Genomic DNA, 27,117 nt, shown 5'->3' with positions numbered 1-27,117 from the left:
ATGAGTCTTCTTATGATTAGTGAAAATGTAAAATTGGCTCGTGAATATGCTTTGCTGGGAAACTATGACTCTGCGATGGTCTATTATCAGGGAGTACTTGATCAAATGAACAAATATCTGTACTCTGTCAAAGATACATATCTCCAGCAAAAATGGCAACAGGTGAGAATCATTTCTCAAATTTCTCCCCTTTCCATCCTACATTTAGTAGTCAGAGTGATTTTTCTGAAGCACAGGTTTGACTGCACTCCAATCCTCAGTAAACTACGGTAACTCACAGTTGCCTCTACAAATACAAACTCTTCTGTCTGGCATTAGGCCTTCACAACCTGGCTTCAAACCACCTTTCTAGTCTAAATATTGCACATTACTTTCCTTCATTCTGAAGTTCAGCCAAACTGGTTACTTTGCTCTTCCTTATACATATCTTTCCTTCTCCCATTTCTGTGCCTTTATACTGGTTCTTCCTCCATTCTCTACCCAGGAGTATATTTCTTCCTTACCTCTGCCTTTAGAATCTCTGATTTCCCTCAAAATTTATCTCATTAAATCTTTCCAGATTTCCTCCCTACCACACTACCCAGGACCCCCCGCCCCCATTATCATGTACTTATTTTGTTTATGCTTATGTGTACATGTTTTCTAATTACACAATACAAACTCCTCAGGCCCTGGGGCGGTTTTATTTTTGTCATCATAAATTCATACCTAATAAAATACCTGGCACTTAGTGGGTATTTAATAATTATTTAATAACAATAATTGCTGATTGTTTGATAATGACTTTTGTTTTAATGGCTTAATTACTCTGAATATAAAACATATAAGAAGGATGTGAAAGATCCAAAGTAATATATAAATCCTTGATGGTGAACCTATGGCATGTGTGTCAGAGAAGGTATGCAGAGCCCTCTCTGGGGGTATACATGCTGTCCCCCATGAGAGTTCATTACTAGAAAGGCAGAGGGACTCAGGCAGAGCTGCTCCCCTCCTTTCCACTGTGCCTGATGACATTTTTTCACTTCACCCACCCCTCTGCTTAGCAGCCCAATGGGAGTACAAAGGAGGTAAGGTGAGTGGCTCACAGGCAGCAGAGCTGGAGGGGAGCAGAGTGCTCGGGTCACTCCCTTCCTCCTCTCTCCACTCATTGAGGACATCCCTCACTTCACCCACTCCTCTACCCAGCAGCACAATGGGAGCACTTCTTCTCTACCCTGTGGGTGGGGTGAGGGTGGGGCATTGTATGGCATAGCACATGGTCTCTAAAAGGTTCACCATCACTGATATAGATAGTAATTAGGTGTATACAGCCTTTTTAAAACATGAAATTTTATTATATGAATTTTGGCATTTAACTAGAACTCTACCATGTTTGATAAAACCCCATTATATCCTACTTAGTCTATCCAAACTACAGTTAGATGAAGGAATATTTACTTTGTATTATTCTGATAACCTAATTATAAGTGCAGTTAGATAAAGGAATATTTGTGTTATTCTGATAACCTAATTATAAATGATCCTGTATAGTGATAAATACTAAGGATGATGCCATAGCAAGTTTCAATTTTATAATATTATAGTGAAGAAAATTTAAAGATACAAAGATATTTTAAGGTAACCTACTTTAGTCATTGTAGTCCACTAGCAAAGCCATAGACCTTACTCAGTTATTTATTTTTTGGAGATGACTATTATTAGTTTATTATTTTATTACTAAGTAGAAAGGAATATCCTAGTCATCATCCCAATTGTATGTCAACCTCTTCCTTCTAAGTGTTTGCCTTCTGGTCTTCCACAATTGTATTTCATAAGTAATCTTAAGGTTTTATCTTCTAGGCATCATTAAAAGACATTTCAGACATTTTTCTTTCCCTGGTTGTGAATCATTGTTGCAAGTATATTGTTAAAGATGCTTTTATTTTTTTCTATTTGATTCATAAGTAATATTCATGCATTAATTTTAAAAATAAGGATATTTTGAACTGATTTTTCAGTATCTTAACATAATTATCTTCTGCTTTATTGAATGAGGAGGTGTTTTTTTTTAGTCATGTTTCTTTGCTGAAGAATAAACTGAAACCCTACTTAATTTTTTGGTTTTATTGTATAATCTTCTGTTCATTAATAAGCTTTTAGGTATGCAGGCTATAGGTTTCACTTCTTTTTTTTCCCCATCTCTCTCTTTAAGGCCTACAATGGACTATTAACTGAAGGTTACTTTTGAATTTAGAAAGGGAGGATTGAGAAAATATAAGGTTTTTCAGTCAGTTGTATTACTTTACTGTACATGAGAGAAGATACTGAGATCAATATTTAAGGTTTTTTTTAAAGTATGGTTTTGACTTATCTGTGCATTGTTAAATAGCTATATTTTTATTAGATTATTAACTTAGAATCAGAAGTCTGTAGCAATCTATAATTTAAGAAAAAAACATGAACCCAATCTCCTGATTTAACTTCTTAGAGTTGCTGTTGCTGTTAGGAGTATAATATGAATGAAACTTTTAAAGCTTCATGAACAGTTTTTGTCTGAATCCAGATTTACAACCTTTATGATACTGATTTTGTAAGTCATTTGAATAAAGAGATCTTGTTTTCCTTTTGTAACCAGGTTTGGCAAGAGATAAGTGTGGAAGCTAAACATGTTAAGGATATCATGAAAACACTAGAAAGCTTTAAACTAGATAGTACTCCTTTGAAAGCTGCACATCAGGAACTTCCAGCTTCAGAGGGAGAAGTTTGGTCCTTACCAGTACCTGTTGAACGAAGGTAAGTCAGGGTCTTTTAGGGACATATAAGCAATAAATTAATCCAAAGTTTAGCATGGTGCTTAAAGTGTTTCTTAAGACCTGAAAAAAAGTCAAGAATTTTGTGATTTTTTTTGCTATTTTAAATTAATTCTCTAATCACAATTTGTACTGATAATTATCTAGTTATGCTACTTCTTAGCTTTCTTCATTCTTGATATCTTGACTCTATAAAAATATTGCCCCAATCTACTTTCTTTTATAGCTCTTGACTCTCATACCCTTTTAAGAAAAGTTTTCATCAAGTAGATTATCACATAAGAGAAAATATTTGATATAGTGTACACCCTTAATAAATGCTTGTCTATTTATTGATAGAATAGAAATGAATCCCCTCATTACTATCAACGTTTCCATTTTATCTTTCTTATTTCCTGATTCTACTTTCCTAAAATTTTGCACTGGCTACCTTAATTCCATTTAATCTTGTTTGTTAAATATTTATACTTATAAATTCCTTTTTCCTTTTTTTTCCATCTCTAAGATATTTTTGATGCTGTTGCCCCTTGGAAATCTGTATGTACCTTGTTTTTTTATATGTTGTTTCCTCATTAAAATGTGTGCTCCTTTGAGACAGAGCTAATTTTGCCTTTCTTTTCTATCCCTAACACTTAGCTCAGTGTTTGGCATATAGTAAGCATTTAGAAGAAATGCTTATTAATTGACTGGTAAGAATTTTCTAATAAATAATGTTGTCCACTGGACAAATATCCCACTCCTGAAGGAGAACTCCCCTTTACTAGTGTTAAATTAGAAAAATTTGTATTAATCTTGTAAAAGAGATTCTTAAAGAAACAGAAAGGGATTCTTATTGAGTGAGTATGATTCCTTCTAAATTTAGATGCTGTCTGAATTTAAAATTCAGTAATGTTCATCCCTGAATAATAGTGATAACCTAATACTGTTTACTCTGTTTGGTCTTCTCTTTTTAGTTATCAGTGCCTTCTCTGTAGCCAATTATTTATTAATGTATCATTTACAGTATCTATAAAATTAAATGAAAGTTTAAGTGCTTTACAAACCTTTAAATACAATTTGACTGTGAACTTCTTTTGTCATTGTAAGTTCCTCTTCTGGAATCTTTCATTTTTTATTTTTTATTTTTTTTCCTGGACTATTACTATAAAGCCTATCTCATTAGTATTATATGTTGTTTCTTTATAGTTTCATTAATTTATTCTTCCTTTCCTATAATTTAATTTCCTTCAAGGGGTCAACCCTCAATCTTCTGACTCTTCTTACTTTATTCTATTGCCTATTCCTTTAGAGAGCCTTAAAATCTTATATTGTGGGGGCAGCTGGTTAGCCCGGTGGATTTAGAGTCAGAGAGACAGGAGATCCTTGATTCAAATCTGGCTGCAGACACTTCTTACCAGTGTGACTCTGGGATAAGTCACTTAATTCCTATTGTCTACCCCAGTAATGGCAAACCTTTTAGAGACCAAGTGCCAGGCTTCACCCCTACCCTCCAGACTGAGTGCCTTGCCTGCCTCCCCCCAGACTTAGTGCTGCACCCCCTTGCCTCTTGACCCCACCTACCTTACCCCAGACAGGGGACAGAGGAAGTACTCCCATTGGGCTGCTGGGTGGAGGGGCAGATAAAGTTAAAAAATGTACACAGCACAGGTGAAGAGGGGGAAGGGAGTGGCCTAGACCTCTGCTCCTTTCCAGCTCTGCCACCTGTGAGCCACTCTCCTTACCCCTTGTGCACTCCCATTGGGCTGCTGGGCAGAGGGGCGGGTGATGTGGAAAAAATGTCATCGGGCACAGTGGAGAGGGAGAGGGGAGTAGCTCCACCTGAGTCCCTCCACCTTTTTAGTAACAAACACTGGGGAGAGTGAAGGGGAGTGGGAGGAGGGGGGTGGTTGGTGGCTTTTGTGCCCACAGAGAGTACTCTGCGTGCCATCTTTGGCACCCATGCCATAGGTTCACCATCACTGGCCTAGCCCTTACTACTCTTCTGCCTTGGAACCAATACGTAGTATTGATTTTAAGGTGAAAGGTAAAGATTTATTAAAAAAAATATATTGTGTTAACAGTTCAGTTCAGCCTGGTCATCACTTAAATTCCAATTGCCTGAATGAAATTTTTTATTATGATTCCCTTTTATCACCTCAATTTCAAAAATTTTTGAATGATCCTGTATTCTTTCTCTTTTTCTATTTTTTGTCTTGCCAACAAGCTCATTCGTTTTGTCCTGGAACCTTGATAATTTTTAAGTCTTCCATATCCAGTTGTAAATCAGTGTTTCCCTTCACAGTATTGTTTGAATTGATCACTTTTCACATTAGTTTTTGTTTATTTTGTAATTGGTGCTTTTTAAAAAAAAGTCACTGATATAGTCTCTGTCTCATTTATTGAACCTTTCAAGTAATGAAGAAAAAGAGTTAAGCACAGCTGGCTGACAAAGCAAACCTATTTGTATTCCATACCTGCAATCTTCCACTGCTTTATTGAAATGAGAGATAGAAATTATATCCTCTGTTCTCCAGAATTAAGATTCTTCATTGCAGTAGTTGAGTTCAGATTTTGTGTTAACTATTTTCTTTTTTTCTTCTTTGGCTTTTCCATGACTCCTTCCCCCCCTAAGCTGTGCCCCTTCTTTTTTGCCTCTCTTTTGTGTTTTCAACTATTTAGATTATAAACCCCTTGAGGGCTTTGTCTTTTTTGTATTTATGTCCCTAGGGCTTAGTATGATGCCTGGCACGTAGTAGGATATTAATAAATGTTAATTGACAATATATCAATTTCCATCTTGTTGTTAGATTTGTTCTCTGTTAAATGTATAACTAAATTGCCACTATAATGGCTACTTAACTGATCTCCTTGCTTTTATTCTCCCTCCCTAATTGATCTTGTATTTATTATCACTAGATTAATCTTCCCTTTGATTATGTTTTCCCAATTAAGATCTGCAATGGAATTTGTTGCCAAAATTTCCAACCTAGCCTTTAGTCTTCCATCTCTTGGCCCCACCTTGCTTATATAGTATTACATTATCTTCTTATTGCTGTCCAGTATGAATCCTTCCTTCCGGCCAGGAAAGTTTCTTTGTTATCACCCCTACTCAGCTGGGAGACCTGGGTATGAACACTGGGTCTGATACCTATTAACCTATTAGTTCTTGGACCATAAACTTGTCATTTAACTTCTAATTTCCCTTTCTTAACCTGTGTAATGATAATTAATACTTATAGTTCCTTGCTGAGTTGTTATGAGATATGCATATGTATATATAAAGTTTTATGTAAATGTTAGATCTTATTATTGTGATCTGTTGGTTTTTCCTGTTGGCTACATTGCCCTTACTCCTTTCTAGCAATCTAGCTCTTTTACTTCCTTTTAGCTTAGTTCAAATCATTCATAAAACTACTTCTAACTATCTAAGCCCATGAGAATATTGCTTTTCTCTCAGTTGCTATTGCACTTCATATGTGCATCATAGTTCCTGGCACTTAATTATATAGAATATTGCCATCTAATTGTATATATCTTTCTTGTCTATCTGAACCAGATTGTAAATTTCTGTTAAGTTAAATTGAAAGTAAGGATTTTGGATTATTTTTATGAGCACAGTACTAGCACAGTAATGACTTAATAAATACTTGTTGACATATGTCCAAATAATTTCACAAAGCTCTTTCCATGGTTGCTGCTTTTGACACTGCTTTTCTTTTTATTCTCAATTAACCTTTTCACTAAATTCACAACCCAGATTCAAATGTCAAAATCCCTATTTGTCCCTTGATACTTCATGCTTTTCATAGCCTTTTTTTACCTTGGTCACTTTAAAGTCAGCCAAAATAAATTGCCTTCTGTCACCATGCTCACCTGTTTTTATAGCATGATCTGTTTTGACTAATCAGACCTTCACCAGGACCCAGAAAACGCCAATCTCCTCAGTATAGTGACTCTAGACTCCACGGTAATCGTCCAAGTGCAGCAGTCAAAGTTCCTCATCGTCCATCTTCACAAAATTCTAATAATGACAAAGGAAAATCAGTCCGTTGTCGAGAAAAGAAAGAGCAACAGAATAAAGGAAGAGAAGAAAAGGTAAAAATTATTTAATTTTTCTCCCCCAAAAGTAAAATTTTAAATTTTATATTTGAAGGGTGAAAGCATAAAGTTGACATTTTGACTAGTTGTAATCCCCAAACTATTGGTTTTTCAAAGTAAGCTATAGTACAAAACTTCAGATAACCTGAACCTAACTAACCATAGTCCCAATTTATCTTCCTATGCTCAATTCAGCAAGTATTTAGCTTTTACTGTATCTAGAAGAGAGAAACAAATGAAAGCAAAGTTAGTATCCCAGATATACATCTTTTTAAAAAAACTTGCCTGGGCAGCTAGGTGGCATAGTGGATAACTTGGGTTCAAATTCAGCCTTAGATACTCTCTAGTTGTGGTGACCCTGGGCAAGTCACTTAACTGTTTGCCTAGCCCTTGCCCAAATTCTGTCTTATAGTTAACTAAGACACAAAGTAAAGATAAAAAAAAAATAAAAACCCACTTACTCATCCAATTTCTAGAACCTATGCAAACTCAACAGCTGGCAGGGGCCTTAGTAATTTACTACTTTAATCCCACATATTTATAGCCAAGGAATCTGAGTCCCCAAGAGGTTAAGTACCTTGCCCAAAGTTATGCAGCTACCCAGGTCACACAGAATAGATCCTAAACAGAACTCTATTTAGTTTTCTTAGTTGAGTACTTCTTTTTCTCTGTTGTGCTGACTCCAATACTTTATACTCTCTATGTGCACCATATTTTTTTTATATATGTGTGTAGGGAGGTGGTTTATATGTTTACACATATATACATACCTCCACACAAAAACACAGAATGAGAATTGATGATGAGAATGTAAGTCAGTTAGTTGTTAAAGTTAATAAGAAAATATATTAATAAATATAAAGAACATGACTTTTTGAAAATCTTAGTAGAATGTCTGGTTTCCCACATATTTCAGGAAGCAACTGAAGTTTGGAATGATAAGATGAAAAGTTATTGTTGAAGTTGCTTATTTTTTCAAATCCCATAGTGTATCTTTTTTTATTTGAGTTTTCGTTTAGTGGTTCCTATTGCATTTTTATTTTTATTTTTTTGTAAAGATATTTTATTTTCCCAATTACACATAATAAAAGTTTTCAAGTTCCATATTGTCTCATTTCCCCTTCCTGGAGCTGGTAAGCAATTTGATTTTGGTTATATATGTATTATCACCCACTGCATTTTAAAAAATCCTCAGATTTTATTTAATTGCTATATGAGATTATGAGGTTGGAGGAGTAGGGTAAAAATAGAATTTAAGTTTGGATACATTGACTAAACCACTCATAAGTAAGAAGAGGATTAGCACTTAAACATAACCCCTTGCTTTTTTTTCTTTTTCCATTTTTAAATATAATCCTTTATTATTTGTTTTAGTAATGTGTATATTTTACATAAGGATATAAAGTACAATTTTTAACCCAAAAAAGCTCTTTAAAAATTTATCGCACTTTTCATATAGGCACAGACACATATTTCTCTCCAGTAGACAAGGAAGAAGCTGTTTCTTTATAGAAGCTTACTTTTAATTCATAATGTAGTCCTGGGAATAGATGAAGACTACTAGCCATTAATTCCTTTCATCCTATGAATAGGAAGGGGAGGGGCAAGCTCTATACTAATTAATAAGTAGCAATAATAAGATGTTAACTATAAAAGAGAATTGACAATTCAGCTGAAATTTTGAGGAGTTTGGGACAGATTATTTGATTACCAAAAGGAAAGAACAGAAGAGGATTCCACCCCCCCCCTCCAAGATCACACAAATAAGTAACATATTGATCTCCATATGGGCCATGTGGTTTTCCCCCAAATAGCTGACATTTATTTTTCAGTATAAACCAACAATTTTTCTTTAAAAGAGTTATAATTTTGGAATGTGAAATATTGAAAGTAAATGTTTTGACCTCTTGTACCTATTAAACAAAGGCATCTATGTCCTTTACTCCATTTGAAGTTAGTATTAGATTTTTCCTGGTCTTTATTGACTTTGGGGTCATTATCTGACTATTTCACTTGACCTGTTTTAGGAATGTTATCTTTGACTCCTTTCTTCCCATTGAATAGTGTTTCTACTTCAGTGATTATTTTCAGTGTCAATAGCCAGTTATGAATTTTAACTGTAAAATGTATGTTGCTTTTCAAATTTTAAGCCAATTGTTTGATACCAAAAGAGACTCATCAGAGGCAGCTAAATGACTCATTGGATTGTCAAGCCTAGAGATGGGAGGTCCTAGGTTCAAATCTGTTCTCAAATACTTCCTAGCTATTTGACTCTGAGCAAATCACTTAACCCCAGTTGCCTAGTCCTTACTGCTCTTTGGCCTTGGAACCAATACTCAGTATTGATTCTAAGACAGAAGGTAAAGATTTTTTAAAAAAAACTAACTTAAAGACAATGCATTGAGTGTATGTAGTTCACCTTTTAAGAGATAACAGAGGGGGACATGTAGGTGCAAATAAGTATCTGACACTTATTTTCGTTCACTAATTTTTAAAAAGGTATTAAAGTGGATTACAGAAAGATATGAGAAATGGTTTCTGCTTTGTAGGAGTTTATCTAAGTTAGGGAAAAATCTCCACACATTTGTGAGGTACAAATTGGGCATTCTGTTTTTTGCATTATAAGTGTTTCTTCAATTAAGAGAAATTGAGAAATTTTAATGGAAGAAGAGCTAGTATGACTGTCAATTGCTAGTATCACTGCTGCAACAGATTGTCATTGGGAAGGCTAACGAAAGGGGAAAGGAACAAGCCATTTAAATGACTCTTATGTGTCAGGAACTGTTCTAAGGGATTTACAATTATTATCTCATTTGATTGTCACACCTACCCTGCGAGGTAGGTGCTGTTATTTTAAAATTGATGAACTTGGGGCAGCTAAGTGGCTCAGTGGATTAAGAGCCAGGCGTAGAGACAGGAGATTCCAGGTTCAAATCTGGCCTCAGACATGCCCTTTGTTTTTAGAATGTGATTGTTTAAAGCAAACATTCTAGAATCGGTGAATTCTAGAATGTCAAGCATATGTAAAACTGAAAAAGTTCTATTACTGCCTTAAGGAAAAGGTTTCTCTAGATATCACCCAAAAGGGTTGGAACCTAAGTAACCTTAAAATCCCTCTTTCCCAACAGTCTTACAAATTGTGAGACTAATAATATTGGTTTTCTTCATTCTTCTGCTTAAGGATTGTATCCCATTGCCTTTTACTTTGGAGTGGAGCAGGAAGTTACCATTGATTTGACATTCTTGGTTGAAATTACTTATCTAAATCTAGTAGTAGAAATGAACATAGCCATGTGCAAGAATAGCAAGGAAGGACCTATCTCAGTGGATTGGAGGATGCCTGGGAGAAATAGTAGTTGGGCAAGATTTTGAAGGACTTGGAAAAGAAGCAGAGGAGTTTTTTTACATTTACTTTAATGTAGAGACCAATAGGAAAGAGCCACAAAATGAGTGGCTAGTTAGGGATTTGACATATTAGGAAGTGGTGGTGGAGAACTAGGTTTGGGGAAATCCAAAGGAGATTTATTTGTAGCACTTATGAGGGCAGAGTAGATACTGAGGTTAAACTGCAACCAAAGGAGAACAAAATCTCTCCCATACTTAATTCTCTTCAAATAATTATTTTCCAACACCTGCCCTAATAAATGCTTGCTGTTAGCCATTGATTTGTGATTAGCTACATTAAATGTTTGAATTTGTCAGAACACATTCTTTTTTATATGTAGAATCCTATTTTCTAATCTTTTAATTATTTTTAAACACTTTTTTCTTTCTATTAATATGGAAATCAAAACTATGTAAAAACTCAAGTGATATTGAATATGGCAGAAGGATTTTTCCTAGTCCTTGTTGTGGCCTTACTAATTTTTGTAGTATATTAATATCTTAAGTAGAAGCTTTATATTTAACACAGGGATTATTGTTGTTGACTCATTTGAAGTGAATTATAGGTACCATTAAGGCAGTATTGAAGTAGAGTTAATTCTTGGGAAAATTTTTTCTTGTGTGTGTATGTATGTATGTGTGTATTCATGTATAGAACAAATCACCTGCTGCAGTTACTGAACCAGAGACAAATAAATTTGATGGCACTGGATACGATAAAGACTTAGTAGAAGCTTTGGAAAGAGATATAATTTCCCAGAATCCAAATATTCGATGGTAAGTTTCCAACTTGAAACACAGTAAAGATTTAGAAAAATGTTATTGATGATGACTTGGCATCACATTTTTGAAGTTAAAATGGAGTTGTAGATAATTTATAGAAAGGTAATCATAATATCTGTCCTGTTAGGACACTGAAAACTTCAAAGCTTTTCTATATTTCATTTGAGACACAACAGTGAGGTGTGGTGCTCTGATCCTTATTTTACTGATGTTAAGAGAAGTTCAGAGATTTGCCTAGTCACCTGCAGCTAGTTAGCCGGGGTGAATTTGGCTCAAAACTCTAGTACCACCTATAGAGAAGAAAAGTTAATTATTTTTTGTGAACCATTTGACTTTTTTTTGTCTCCCAAGAGTAACCTAAAAAGAAGTTAATGTTTTTCTATTGTCTGTAGTTCTTTGGTGAACATTCCTTTAGAGTTGGGTTTGGGACTTAAATATCTCAACCTGTTTTTGTTATGCTTATTTTACTGTATTCAGTATTGCTAGATTCATTGCCTTAGGAATTTGGCTTGGACATAATGATTGTATAAACCAAGAAGTGGCTGTTCTTTGTATGTGATAATAGCAGTGCTCCTAAGCAAGCAACCAGACCCAGTTCTTTGTAATTAAACAGTTTGACATTTCTTTTTATTTCTAGAATCCAGAAATAAATTTTGAGTTCTTTAGAGAGACTTCTGATTGTCCATTGCACAAATACATGAATTTGTGTATATTATGTGTATATCAGGCATATGTATATCCATATATACATACATACATATATATATTATATATCTCAAGATAGGCTTACTTTGTAAGGATAATTTGTCAGATTTCTGATAATAAAGTTTTAAATCTATAAGGAACTATTGATCTTTTTCATTTTCTTACAGGGATGACATAGCCGACTTAGTAGAAGCTAAAAAATTACTCAAGGAAGCAGTGGTTTTACCTATGTGGATGCCAGAATTCTTTAAGGGAATTAGGAGACCATGGAAAGTAAGTCTTCCCTACCCTCTTAGTATTATGACATTATTAGTGTAGTTGTGGCACACGTCCTAATATAAACCAAGGTTTGCTTATTTTTTATTTGAAAAATATTTTTTGGTAAAAAATTTTTGCATATCATGAATTGTCACTGTAAAGCTTATAGACTGAAAACAAGTACAACATGGACTTTTAGGTAATTTCTAGAGGTTCTTTGTGGAATGAGTTTGAATGTTATAACATGAAACATTTCAGAATTAATATGCGGGTAATTGTCAAATATAGTACCTTAAGATTTTTTTTTTAAATTTTAAACCCTTAACTTCTGTGTATTGACTTATAGGTGGAAGATTGGTAAGGGTAGGCAATGGGGGTCAAGTGACTTGCCCAGGGTCACACAGCTGGGAAGTGTCTGAGGCCGGATTTGAACCTAGGACCTCCTGTCTCTAGGCCTGGCTCTCACTCCACTGAGCTACCCAGCTTCCCCTAGTACCTTAAGATTTTTGACTACAGATTTTAAAATAACTAGCTCTGATTTTTGAGGCAGCTAGTACAAAAAAAAGTGAATAAAAATGATAAATGTGACCATTGGGTTGCAAGCAAGTCAAGTGGGTACCAATTAGAATTATTCAAAGAAACTAATATCTCCAGAAACTCATGTGTTGGTTCTAAACACATAACTTAAAAAATAATGTGGAAGATTATTTAAGGGGGAAGGAGAAGGGAATAAGCATTTATATAGTGCCAACTAAGTGCCAGATACTGTGCTAAGCACTTTTTACAAATATTATTTCATTTGATCCTCAATTCAGGGCCTCAAAAAATATAGGTCTTCTGGGCTAGAGGAGTTAGATATCTACTTTCAGACGACTGAGCTTGTCTGAGCACAAGGTGTGTTAATTGTTGAATATTATATAGTAGCTATAATGTGTCCTCTTTAAAATGTGTCTTTCTTGGTCAGGGGAGGAGGGATGATGGGAAGGGTACCAACATGTTCCATAAAACTGATAATGTAGCCTTTTGCCTTTTTAATCATTTCAATATTTGTATGAATTATTTTGGAATTGGCAGAAATGACTTATTAAAAAACAGAACTATCCATAATTGTAAAGGTTCATGTTAATTCTTATATTACTGTATTTCCAACAGGGGGTGTTGATGGTTGGCCCACCTGGCACTGGAAAGACCCTGCTTGCTAAAGCAGTAGCTACTGAATGCAAAACAACATTTTTCAATGTTTCTTCATCTACCCTTACCTCCAAGTACAGAGGAGAGTCTGAGAAGCTTGTTCGCCTTCTGTTTGAAATGGTGAATGTTTGAGAGAACTCTAATGATTACGTACCTCATTTTTCCCCTCCATTTTTTTCCTATACTTCCTTTAGGGATTAGAAAGTAATTTGTAACAATCTCCAGTGTATTCAGTGCCCAATAAAAACTAGAATGATAGCTAGTGTAGCATTTGCCATTAGTCCAATGTCTGTAGACGTCATTTCAGTTGTAATTATAAACTGTCAACTAAGGCTTGTTTGTGTAACATAATTCCCCAGTTCTTTCCTGCCTTTTCCCTCACGATTGAGATCTGATGTATTTAGAATTTGAAGTAATTCTTGATCTGTCTTTTGTGTAAATTTATTATTTCAGTGATTCCAAATCTCAACAATTTAATTATAGCCATTCCATTTGGTGAAAATCTTGTGGAGCTTGGTTCATTTAACTTTTTTTAACTGCACATGTTAACCAAATACCTTATGTTTAATGACCCAATTGCTGACTTAAGTCTAGCTTGTTTTTTATTAGAGGTTTTCTTTTTTCTTTTTAACCTTGTTGTCCTTTTAAAAATCTGAATAAGAAGAAAAATGTAATTCCTCAAATTCTGACATAGTATTTTCAATCTAAATTTCATTATTAAATTTGACTTGTAATACTGTCTTTGCCATAGGAAGTAAATTGCCTATTATTAAGGTGCTATTTTACATATATGGTCATATTTATTTGGATACATTAGTGGATTTTGCTTGTTTCATTTAGGAGAGTAATTTTAATTTGTTGTTTTGCTTTTTAGATCTCATTTTTCTTTTGAAATATGATTTCAAATGTATAGTTGTTAGATCTAACCTTCCCATGGAAGGGAGAGCCCAAGTATAAACCTGGAGACTCAGCAGCCTGAGGTTGGAAAGTGATTAGAATCAGTGGTGGAGGTATATAACATTGATTAGTTTTAGAGTAATCAGTCAGATGTTTATTAAGTACTTGATAATGTGTCTGACACTGTGCCATGTGATAGAGATACAAGCTGATCTTCCATGGGTTCCAGTTTGTATCCAACAGCACATCATTGTCTCAAGGGGGAAGCTCAGGTTGGCCTAGAGTGGCTTGGGAGTTAGGAAGAGAAAAATTCAGCAAGGGGAACAAAGTTCATAGCTGGAGCAATGTCTAGATCTTACCAGCTGAACAGTGGGGACACTGGTAAAGATGGATGATATAACCACCAAGTTAAGTAAAAAAAGATCTGGCTAGTAGAATTTTAGTGGGCTAATCAGATTTGGGGGGGAGAGAGAGAAGTAAGCTTTCTTTGGGACATATTATAATCATTTCCAATATAGAGAGGTAGAATACCTAAAATTCAAAGGTGGGGAAAAGCTTTGTAGCTGATTGAGTCCCGCCTCCATGTTTTTGCATGTGCTGTCCCCTCTATCTAGAATTTCCTCCCTCTCATATCTGCCTCTTGGCTTCTCTGGCCTCAGACACTTCATAACTGTGTCCCTGGGAAAATCACTTAACTACAAATGCCTAGCCCTTACTGCTGCTTCTGCCTTAGAATGGATATGTCAGTTCTAAAACAGAAGATAAGAGTTTTAATTTTAAAAAAGAAGCAGCAGTAGCAGCCTTGGCTGCCTTCATCCTAATGGGCTTTCTTTCCTGATAAACCCGCCCCGCCCCCCCTTTTTTGGTGCTTTCTTCCTCAAATTATCTTGTATTTATTTACCTTTTTTCTATGTTATATGCGCCTAGTAAACTTACATTTACCTTGAGAGCAAGGACTATTTTTCATTTTGTTTTTGTATCCTCAGTGCCTACAATATAGTAGGTGTTTAATAGATTCTTATTAAATTGAATTGAGAGGGTCCTTAGAAATTTTATTGCTGGGAAAACACTATAATGTCATAGCATGGAAAATCTCAAGTAGTAATCAAGTCTGTATAAAGATGAAAGTGCTTGTTAGGGGAGAATGGATGACTTATTAATCTGTATGAAGAGTATTTGATTTGAAAAATCATAAAATTTGAGTGTGTGTGTGTTCAAAATAAATACAAAGTAGTTTTTAGAGGGAGGAACAAATAGTTAAAGTAATCAAGAACAGCTTTTTGTATATGGTGGTGCTTAATTGAATCTGGAAAGAAAGCAAGGATTCCAAGAAGTAGAGTGAGTACATTCCAGAACTGAGAGACAGCCAGACCAAATATCATGTGTGAGGAACAGAAGACAGACCAAAATGACTGAATTGTAGAGTGTGTGGAAGGGGTATAATGTGTAAGAAGATTAAAATACTAAGGAGATCTTTAAATGCTAGAGGAGTTTAGATTTCATCCCTGAAGTGTTAGGAAGCTCTGTTGAAGTTTAATGAGCAGAAGGATGACTTTATTAGACCTGTCCTTTAGGAAAATTACTTTCAAGCTTGAATGGGCCCAGATTTGAAGTAGGTAGACTAGGCCATTACATTAGTCCAAGTAAGTGATAAAGCCCAAAAATAAGGTGATGGTTCTGTAGGTAGAGAGAAGGGAACATGTAAGAAATGTTCAATAGATAGAAACAATAAGATCTGACAAATGATTGGATATGTGGGATGAGAGAATGAGTAATCAAATTGGTTCAGTACATTTTAGCAAACTCTGAAACTTCTAGTGTATTTAAATTATATTCTTTCTAAACCTTATCCACTACTAAAATGTGTTAGGTAGTATATTAAGGCTTGACTTCTTTCTCAAAAGAATATGATTAAATGCATTGCTTTTACTTACAAGCAACCATAGTAGGACTAATCCCTTCATAATCCCTGTTATTATTTTTTTTTGTTTTAAATTACTTTTACTAAATAGGTTTTGTTAACTATTTGTCTGAAAGTAGAACTGGCCTGAAACATTGTTGCACATATATTAGTTTGCAGAATGGAATGTGCTTAAAGTGCTTCTAGATATCATCTGCATATTATTAAATATATTTGTTTCACCCAATCTTTCTGTTGCCTTCATATATAGGAAGAAAATTTACTTATTTAAATAAAGTAGAAAAGAATGGCAATTTAATTTTCTATATTCTTAATTTTTCTTGGAGGAATGTCATAAAAATTTTTTTATCCCATGATAAGATTTCTTCTAACTAGGGAGTTAATGTTACAGTGGAAAGAAATTCTGGATTTAGTTTCAAAGGACCTGTGTTCATATATCTTGGCTCTGTCACAACTGGTGTGACTGTGGACAAATCGTTTAAACTCTGGACATCAGTTTCTTCAGTTTCCTTATCTATAATATACAGAGATTGGATTAGATGACATCTAAGGTCCCTTCCAACATTACATCTGTGATTCTATGCCCATTCTAGAATCCATGTAAATAAGCATTTTCAACTGGATATAATTGCCTTTTTTCTTTCTGGCATTACAATTTATATGACATTTGTATATCTGCCTTAAAATGTTAGAAATAGATAGGTAAATACCTTTCATTAGAAGTGATCTGGAATATGTTGTACATGTAAGATTCAAGTACAGGGAAAGGATATATAGAGAATTCGTGATTTAACTTTTCTCAGTATATAGTGTAGTTGATAAAGAGCTGGCCTCAAAATCAGGAGGACCTGAGTTTCTTTTCTCACTTGTAATATATACTGGCTGTATACTTGTGGGTCTAGTCACTTAACCTCTTCAGTGCCCTCAGAGACACTTGGGACTAGAAATTACATATACATTAGTAGAGGGAACTTCTTCGATAGAAGATCATTCTATGGAATAGAACCAAAGGTCCAGATTTAAAAAATTCTTTCTACTGCAAAGAAAGCTCTTCTATAATTGATCATCTAGTTGTTGATCTGTTTTAACATAACCTGGTGTCATGTTCCTTTTTTCTTTAGGCTCGGTTTTATTCTCCAACAACAATATTTATTGATGAAATAGATTCCATTTGTAGTCGAAGAGGAACTTCTGAGGAGCATGAAGCAAGCCGAAGGGTAAAAGCAGAACTACTGGTTCAGATGGATGGTAAATAAATTTACTTTGGGACAAGTAGGGATAAGCATCTGGAACCTTCCCTGTTCTTAATCAGTTCCTTCTTGACTTCAAATCTGAGCTTTTATTAGCCAAAATTTTTCATACATTTAGAGGTGTATAAGAGGGAAAATTATGAGACTGGCCGCAAATTGATAATTTTATTAATCAAAGGTAGTGGGGGGAAAGATGGAAAAATAGGAGAGATGGATATTTTCCTCACTGCTCCATTTAGCTTGCTATTCTATAAGCCACCATTAGGGACCCCTAGCCACGCTCACCAGGAAGTCCAGCCAACAAAAAAACCAGAAGAGAGGAGAGTGAAATGTTTTCTTCCTTCAGTTTATCAAACCTTTTCTCCACCCACTGACTCTCATGCATCATGTCTCAGGAGCCAATTGTGGCTTTCAGTGCAGGGGATATGGCCCTGTCCCCTGTCTCATGATATCTTGACTCTATTGCTGCCTTTTTTCGGTTGCCATTCTATCCTTGCCTCCAGGTCAAGTAGTCAACAGGAGATGAGGTCATGCTCTTGACCCCTGGAAAAGGGGGAGGGTAAACTTCCCCCTAACTCCCTTGCACAATCCCCCCTTTGATTTTGGGAGACCAGCATGTTAAATCTCCTCACTTGGGTTTTCTAGGAGAGTAACACGTCAGGTCTCCCCAGTGAATCAGCCTACATATGGAGCCTATACATTTAAAGATACTCTTACTAGAGGTATATAAAATATTGTACCTTACATAGAGGGAATTACAGCAATTTGGGGGATAAGAAGGAAAGAAAGAAGAAAAAAATAAAGATTGTTAGACACATTGACAGAAAGCCAATTAGGGGGCATTCCCCTTTGGCATAAGAGTTTACATTTACATTCAAAATAAATAATAGGTTCAGTTCATTATATCCCAAAGTTTACTCTGGATCTTTTGATGTGTAGTGTGTGGTTTCTGTAAGCATCCATATGGCATCTTCTCCAGAAGATGTACTTTCTTGATTTGGGGTATTGGTGATTTTCTTTTCTTTAAATTGCTTTAAAAGATCTTATACCTTGGATTTTAGGTTTATTATATAGGTGGTGATCGTAGGAATCCAGGAATCATTCATGGTTGTTGGTGGCAACAACTCTGGAACTCTTGGTGCATATTAAGAGGGCTGCAGCATAGCAGATGTTTTATATAGCACCTGCTAATATACATGTTGGTGATTTTTAACCTTCATTTTCACACTTCTCCAATTTTAATGGTTTACATTTAAATATTACTTTACCCTATCTCACTTGAGCTAATAGAATGTAAATTCCTTGAGGTCGGGCTTTATGGTGTTTTTTTTTTTTTATCTTGTGCCACATTCAATGTCAGCAAATAATAAGTGTGTCAAATGTTGGTTGAATTCAATAGAAATGAATTAAATAGAAAAACTCTGAATAAAAGTAATTCATGCAATATTAACTGTATTTTACAGATGATGAAATTTAGGCTTAATGAAGTTGGAGGGATTACCTAAGGTCAAACAGTAACATTCAGAGTGAGACGTTCTGATTATAAAACCACTGCTCCTTCCACTACATCATGTTTTTTTCAATGCTAACAGAATTAATAGGATGTTTGTTTTTCTTTTTTATGGGATGAACTATACTTTTGGAAAATTGATTTTTATATGTTGATTATTATGATTGATAACCATTTGAGCCCTTTTTTATTTACTAGAAGCTAAACTGTCCTATTATTGTTCATTGCTGAGCTCTAATTATTTGCTTTAATTAGAATGGTGTTGGAAAAGTCACAGAAAACTTAAGATTGAAGTATAGGAAGTAATACCTTGTTCTGCCAAATGTTTTATAATCCTTATTATTTCAGAAATGATTATCATTACAGCAGTATTACACTTGTAATTTTTAACATGATTTATGGGACCAGACTCTTCTTTTCTTCTCTGTCCTCCTTTCTTTTAGGAGTTGGAGGGGCTTCTGAAAATGATGACCCTTCCAAAATGGTTATGGTTCTTGCAGCTACTAATTTTCCTTGGGATATTGATGAGGCTTTAAGACGGCGATTAGAAAAAAGAATTTACATTCCATTACCATCAGGTATTGTTACTTATATTGTATTATATCTTTTAACAAACCATTTGAGTGTGCCTTCAGTTAACAAAAATAAATTCCCTCCCACTCCCTATGTGTCCTCCATTGGAAAAGAAAAAGAAAAGGAATATAAAACTCATTTTAGTAGATAATGCAGAATCAAGCAAAACAAATCCCCAAATTGATATCTGTTTTCCACAGCCCCTTTATTATTTATATATATATTTTTTGTCAATTTGGCCAATCTGATGAGGGTGAGGTGGAACTTTGGAGTTGTTTTATTTTCATTTCTCTATTTGTTAGTTGAAGCATTTTTTCACTTGGTTATTGATGTTTTGAATTTCATCCTTAAAAAACTGTTCATATCATTTTGACCATTCATCATTTGTGGGAAAAGGCTCTTTGAAGGCTCTTTCTACAACTAAGACACAATAGTAGCAAGTACTTGGGAGATAGGCTTACTTATCTGTACTAAACAAGTAAATGAGGGGGTGAAATATGACAAAGGAACTCTCCTAAAAAGATAGGTATGAAGGTATGAGAAATTGCCTAATTGATATGTTGGGGGCTCACAATTTTTTTTTTGTTTGTTTCTAATGTTTGTCTAGCAAAAGGAAGAGAAGAACTCTTGCGAATAAGTCTACGTGAACTGGAGTTAGCTGATGATGTTGATCTTGCAAGTATAGCAGAAAATATGGAAGGTTATTCAGGTGCAGATATTACCAATGTATGCAGGTAGGAATTCTTTTGGATGGAAGGGCTTTTGTGGATATTGGTTTCCTTAGAGTTTTTATATTATGTTAAATGGAACCTCAAGTCATTTTAGATTCTTAGTTAAACTGATTTTGAAGAGAGAAAATATTTTATCATGTTCTGCTTAATTTAAAATTTCAGTTAGGTTTCATATATTCTTTCTTTTTTTTTCTTTTTTTTTTTTAACCCTTAACTTCTGTGTATTGACTTATAGGTGGAAGAGTGGTAAGGGTAGGCAATGGGGGTCAAGTGACTTGCCCAGGGTCACACAGCTGGGAAGTGTCTGAGGCCGGATTTGAACCTAGGACCTCTCGTCTCTAGGCCTGGCTCTCAATCCACTGAGCTACCCAGCTGCCCCTGGTTTCATATATTCTATATCAGTAATGTAGTTATATTTCATAAGTAGGCCTTGTAAAGGTTCAGTGAAACAACATGATTTTTTGTACTCTCCCTCTGTACAATATGGGAAAATATTGGCTAGTCAATAGTTTAGGATATATTAATAGTTAAATGACCAAACCCCAAGAAGGGGATCTTTATCTGAGTGTCAGGGATCTGCCCTTTGGACCTGTGCTATTAAATTTAAAAAAAAATTGTAGGTGACAGAGTCACAAAACCTTAGAATTGAAAGACTTCAAAATTCCTATAGTCCATTCCATAACAATAATCTTCTCCACCACATGACCAACTAAAGGCCATTTGAACCCATTACTTACAGAGTCAAGCTAATTCTAAGTATTAGAAGTTTTTATTTATATTAAGCAGAAATCTTTGCAGCTTTTACTTTAGGCAGGTAGGTGGTAAAGTGGATAGTCCTAGATTCAGCAAGACCTGAGTTCAGATTTGGTCTGGGCAAAACCTTTGCCAAATAATAGCCCCTTATCTCACAGGGTTATTATGAGAATCAAACAAGATAATTATAAAGTGCTTATAAGCACAATGCTGACACACAGTAGGCACTTAATACCTGTTCCTTTCCCCTTCTATCTATTTCTCTTGGTCTTCTTGAGTCAAGCATAACAAATTGAAGCACTTTTTTGGGTGACATCTCCAAATGTTTGTAGACCCTTTGACCCAATATCACTACTAGATCTGTATCCCAAAGAGATTAAAAAAGAGGGGGGGTGGAGAAGGATCTATTTGTACAAAAATATTTATAGCTGCTCTTTTTGTGGTGGTAAAGAATTGGAAATTGAGGGGATGCCCATTAATTGGGGAATGGCTAAACAAATTGTGATATATGATGGTGTGATGGAATACCGTTGTGCTGTACAGAATGGCGATTTAGAAAGGGCTGGAAAGACCATGATGGACTGATGTAGAGTGAAATAAGCAGAACCACAAAATTGTACATAGTAACAGCAATATTATGGAATGATCAAATGTGATAGATTTTGCTGTTATTGGCAATACAATGATCCAAGAGAATTCTGAGGCACTTAGAAAAAGAATGTTATCTACCTCCAGAGAAAGAATTATTGGAGATGAAAGCATATAATTTTTTAGTTGTTTATTTGGGTTTGTTTTGAGGTTTTTTGTTTTTTTAAGATTTCTCACAAAAATGAACAATATGGAATTATGTTTTGCACAATAATACATATATAACCCAGATTGAATTGCCTGCTGACACTGGCAAGGAGATGGGAAGGAAGGGAGGGAGATAATTTCGATTATACAACTTAGGAAAGCTTGTGTGGAAATTTATCACATGTGATTGGTTAAAAAAATTAAATTAAAAAAATTAGAACAAAAACAAATCTCTAGGACCATATAGGTGGACATTCAAGAATAACTGATTAGGGGCAGCTGGGTAGCTCAGTGGATTGAGAGCCAGGCCTAGAGATAAGGAGGTCCTAGGTTCAAATCCGGCCTCAGACACTTCCCAGCTGTGTGACCCTGGGCAAGTCACTTGACCTCCATTGCCTACCCTTGCCAATCTTCCACCTATAAGTCAATACACAGAAGTTAAGGGTTTAAAATAAATAAATAAAAAAGAATAACTGATTAATTTTGGGATCTGACCATTCAACCAGTTCAGAATCCAACTATAATTTCTAATTAATCTAATTAATGAATCTAGCTCTTCTCTCTCCTTATCCAAGTGTAGACTAAAAGGTTTTGTCAAACACTTCATTAAAATCTAAGTAAACAGCATTAGTGCCTGAAAACTAGTAATGAAATACATCTTCCTCTCATTAGAGAAGTTGGGGACTATAAATGTAGAATGTGGTATAAATGTGCTTTCAGGAATAGTTGCTCTTTTAGTTGACTTCACCTAACTTTGATTTTTCATGGTTATAAGGGAGGATTTAGTGGGGCTAAGGGGTAGTATAAAGACAAGAGAAATCAATACCTAATATTTATATCTGTGATCTCATTGATGGGAATGTAATTCTAACAAAGTAAATCAAAGGTGTCAAAAATCCCATCCAAAATACCAGAGTTAAGACTTAACACTTTAAAAAGGCTTCCATATAAGGAAAAAAAATGAAGAAAACTTGGCTTTTAACATATATACAGTATATAACATGTCATGCAAGTGTTTCCATGTTATCTCTCTAGTAGGATGGAGACTTTTTGAGTTCATTGGCCTGTTGTTAAAGGTTAACCAAAATTTCCTATTTTTCCAACCTTTTTTTCCTGTTAAATTTGTTTTTCCACATAATTTGTTTAGCTTTTATTTTTTAAATAAAAATTTACTGACATCTTTTGTTATTACCTACATTTCCTGCTTGCTCTTTTATCTATTCCCTTCCCAGCCGTTTTTTTTTTAAACCCTTGTACTTCGGTGTATTGTCTCATAGGTGGAAGATTGGTAAGGGTGGGCAATGGGGGTCAAGTGACTTGCCCAGGGTCACACAGCTGGGAAGTGGCTGAGGCCAGATTTGAACCTAGGACCTCCCATCTCTAGGCCTGACTCTCACTCCACTGAGCTACCCAGCTGCCCCGCCAGCCGTTTTTTTATAATAGTAAATCTCTTTTTAAAAGAGTAAATCCCACAAAACCAAAATATCAGTTTGATATTATATATCTAGTTGTCCCATCTTCTTGTCCTCCACTTCTGCAAAGAAGCGAGGGGAGAAGGATCTTCTTTTGTTTGGGTCAGCCTTGTTGAATATAATTTTGTAGCACTCTGTTTTTTTTTTTTTGTTTTTTTTTTTAAACCCTTACCTTCAGTCTTGGACTCAATACTGTGTATTGGCTCCAAGGCAGAATAGTAGTAAGGGTAGACAATGGGGGTCAAGTGACTTGCCCGGGGTCACACAGCTGGGAAGTATCTGAGGTCAGATTTGAACCTAGGACCTCCCATGTCTAGGCCTGGCTCTCAATCCACTGAGCTACCCAGCTGCCCCCGTGTAGCACTGTGTTTTGATTGTTTTGTTTTCCTTTAGTGATGTATTGGTTTTCCTGTCTGTTTACTACACTCCATCGGTTTTGCTGCTTCTCATAATTTCTTATAGCATAGTAATAATATTCCATTATATCCATATGCCACCTTTTATTTAGCCATTCCCCAATCTATGGGTATCCTTTTCCCAGTTCTGTCACCACAAAAAGTTCAGCTATAAATATCTTAGTGTATGCTGCATCTATTTTAATAGCGTACAATATATTTTCAGATATGCTATACATAAGTGGTATGATCAACTTAAAGTAAATTGATAACGTTTTTTAGCTATTTAACAAGCATTTTATTAAGTGGCTATTCTGTGTTTGGCCAAGGGGGATACAAAGATTAAAAAACAAGGTCCCTGCCCTTCAAGAGCTTACAGACTAGTATAGTAAATGACACATATACCAATAATTATAATACAAAATAAAACACAAGTGGTGAAGAAATACACAAGTTTGCACGCTTCAAGAATTCAGAGAAAGTTTCCATCTTGGGAAGGATCTACAGCTTTGTAGAAGGGGTGTCATTTGAACTAGGTCTTAAAAGATAGGTAGGAGTTTGTCATTTAACATATTACAGAAGCATTTCAAGTATAGGAAACATTAAGTGTATATAATACAATACTATTTTATTGCACAGGTAGTAAGATCATAACTTATAACCATTGTAACATTCTGTTGTAGCAACAAAGGGTTTGTTGTTTGTAGTTTTAAGACCAGACCCTTGCTACATGTGAAAGATTTAACCTTTAACTTCTTTCTTTCAAATGAAGAGATGCTTCCCTGATGGCCATGAGAAGGCGCATTGAAGGTTTGACACCTGAAGAAATCAGAAATCTTTCCAGAGATGAAATGCATATGCCTACAACTATGGAGGACTTTGGAATGGCTTTAAAAAAGGTTTCTAAGTCAGTATCTGCTGCGGACATTGAAAGATATGAAAAATGGATATATGAATTTGGATCATGCTAAATTCTTTTTTAAAGTAAACTGTGAGAAACCTGCCTTAAGTTGTTTCACTAGTAATGAAAAGTAGTATTTCATTGCACTGAGTGCTATATTTTTTTAAACTTTCATAATGATAATTATAAAAGGAACTCATGATTCTGAATAAATGTAATTTTTTTAAGCTGCAGGGAAATTTGACTCAATTTGTTAACTCTTGCATTAAATCTTTTTTATTTAATAGTATTTTACAATTGCCTCTTATTTGAGGCTATACCTTCATACAGACTTAAAGAGTTGATGCCTCTTTTTACATTGTTTCATCTATTTTTTTTTAAACCCTTACCTTCTGTCTTAGAATCAATACTGGGTATTGGTTCAAAGGCAGAAGAGTGGTAAGGGCGGCAGTGGGGGTTAAGTGACTTGCCCAGGGTCACACAGCTAGGAAGTGTCTAAGGTTAGATTTGAACCCAGGACCTCCTGGTCTTTGGGTCTGACTCTCAATCCACTGAACCACCCAGCTGCCCCCTATTTCATCTATTAATAATAGAGTAAGGGAACTGTTTTCAGCCACTTTTCAATCCAGGTAATAATGGAGCCAGCTCTGACATTAGCCTTGTGTGCTCATGGATAGAACTGTTAAGAACAGTTTTGTTCATATAGATAAACCAAAGAGGAATAACTTGGAACAAGGACCTAAATTGCCCTTCCTACTGCTTTCAGGATCCTCTGCAAAGCTAGAGAAGGTTTTCCTCACCATACATATTTCATTAAGCATTTAAAGAAATATGCACCTGGCTTACCTGGCTCTATTTTCATGTCCCTGAGTAGAAGTTTGCTGTAGGGGCAGGTAAATACTTATTTCCAAAGTTTTATTCAGACACTTATTGTAGTTTATTTGGGGAATTAAATCTAAAGCATTTTATAAATGATGTAGAATTGACAAATGAGTTATAAAATCTTAAATATTTTCCCTTCTCAATACATAGAATAAATTTCCTTATACATATCATCCCGTAAAACTAGAACTGGTTACTTGAGCATAAGCAGAGTGCCATCTTCTGTAGATTTCATTAAAACAAACATTGCTTTTTAATTTAATATTCTTTAAAGCTTAAGTAAACTTTCTTATGGCTTAAAATAACTTGTTCCATTTTCAGGTGTTCCACTGAAATAAGTGTTAATAAACATACTTAAGTGTTTAAGTCCATATGTTAATTGCACTAAAAGCAAAGTCAAAATAGCAAAGTAAAACAAAGTATGTCACTATTAGATTATCTTAAAACTTTGTATTATTTCTTCACTGAAATTTAATAATGTTGTCATTGATTTATATTGTGGGAAATGAGTCACTAGCATAAGTTCTGACCCATCATAACCCACTAAGTATATATACCTAACTCCTTCCCTCCCCAGTAGATTGATTCTATAGTAAGAATGTTTGACAATTCCATTTGGATCTTGCTGAGTTGCCTTGGTCCAGGTACAATGAAGTAATAATATATCTCAAGGTTCTTCATCAAAATTATTAATTTTATACAAAATACAAGTCAGATAGATAAAAGTGTTTTTTTGGAAGTGTCTCCCAAGTTTAGTTTTTCATAAAGTGCTTAAAGTCCTCATACATTACGATAAAAAAAAAATAGATGTAATTTTCTTAATAAGGCATCTAGAATTATTAGTTCAAAGTCTTTTTTGGTGTGCAAATAGAGGTACTGCAAGTCTTTGTTTACTTTTGTCGATTTCCCTTTGGCTAACTTTATCATTCTGCCATACATTAGTCATATCTGACGCTGCAAGTTAAATTGCTGTATCTTCATTCTCCAATCTCTCCTAGAAGGCCAAGCTTAGTTGTGGCACTATTTTTCAATACACTTTTATTCTTTATTTGAATTATACTTTTCTTTGATTGGGAATTTTGGCACCATGTGGCAAATTTCAAAATCGAAAAATGGGGCATGTGTTAAATACATATCTTCTCTTCAAGAGTATCCTTTGGTTCCTCTGTCGTCTCTGAGATGTCAATAGGGTAGTACTTATGGTAGTCCACTTTATCCAAATGAAGAATTCCCCTGAAAACAAGGATTTGTCTTATTGTAATACAGAAGATAGTAACTTTTCCTACTAGATAAGGACACAGATTTGTTGATAGATCCTAAAATAACAGTTCCACAAAAGAAGGTAGTTCGGACAGTATTGGTGAAAGGAAATGGGGTAGGGGTGAAGTACCAGTGGGGCTTTCAGATTACTGCCTAAGGGGATGGTCCTGAAAGAGGTAGGAGCCTGTAACTCACAGGCTAGCAAGAAAGATTACCTAACCTAGAAAAAAGGAATGTTATTCTTACCTTCTGGGCACAGAAATTGCATTTTATTTTACAAAAATAAAGCATTTTATTTTAAAATATTTCCTCTTTATTAATAACATTCTAATATACTCTGCTAATAAGTATTATGTCATAGTAGTAGTATAGTACTTGATCCATTTGGATTCTGCTGAGTGGCTATAGTCTAGACACAATGAAGTAATAATGTACCTCAAGGGTCTTTATTGAAATTGTAAATTTTATACAAAAAAGACAAAAGTTAAAAGTGTTTAATCTGGAGACTTAAATTTAGCTTTTCCTACATTGACAATTAATTGGTACATATTATACTAGTATAACAAGTACCTATTAATATAGTATATTAG

The 27,117-nt window shown here is 34.8% G+C and overlaps 2 protein-coding genes across 2 annotated transcripts in view; one reads left to right on the top strand and one right to left on the bottom strand.

Annotated features, from left to right (window-relative positions):
- KATNA1 (katanin catalytic subunit A1) lies at positions 1-24,806 on the top strand. The gene is made up of 10 exons (XM_044671651.1): positions 1-162; positions 2,615-2,772; positions 6,677-6,863; positions 10,906-11,027; positions 11,906-12,011; positions 13,149-13,307; positions 17,127-17,253; positions 19,209-19,343; positions 19,946-20,072; positions 24,257-24,806. Exons 1-10 carry the CDS (start codon positions 1-3, stop codon positions 24,453-24,455), a joined length of 1,482 nt encoding a protein of 493 aa, XP_044527586.1. The 3' UTR covers positions 24,456-24,806.
- A 113-nt stretch (positions 24,807-24,919) lies between these two features.
- Positions 24,920-27,117, bottom strand: part of GINM1 (glycoprotein integral membrane 1) — a 31,388-nt gene continuing 29,190 nt past the window's right edge. The window contains exon 9 of the mRNA XM_044675461.1: positions 24,920-26,500. Coding sequence (XP_044531396.1) covers positions 26,392-26,500 — 109 coding nt within the window. The 3' untranslated portion in view covers positions 24,920-26,391. The remainder of the gene's footprint in view (positions 26,501-27,117) is intronic.

Source organism: Gracilinanus agilis, chromosome 4, assembly GCF_016433145.1.
Source record: "Gracilinanus agilis isolate LMUSP501 chromosome 4, AgileGrace, whole genome shotgun sequence".
Classification (NCBI taxonomy): Eukaryota; Metazoa; Chordata; class Mammalia; order Didelphimorphia; family Didelphidae; genus Gracilinanus; species Gracilinanus agilis.
This window is presented reverse-complemented; position numbering and strand designations above follow the sequence as displayed.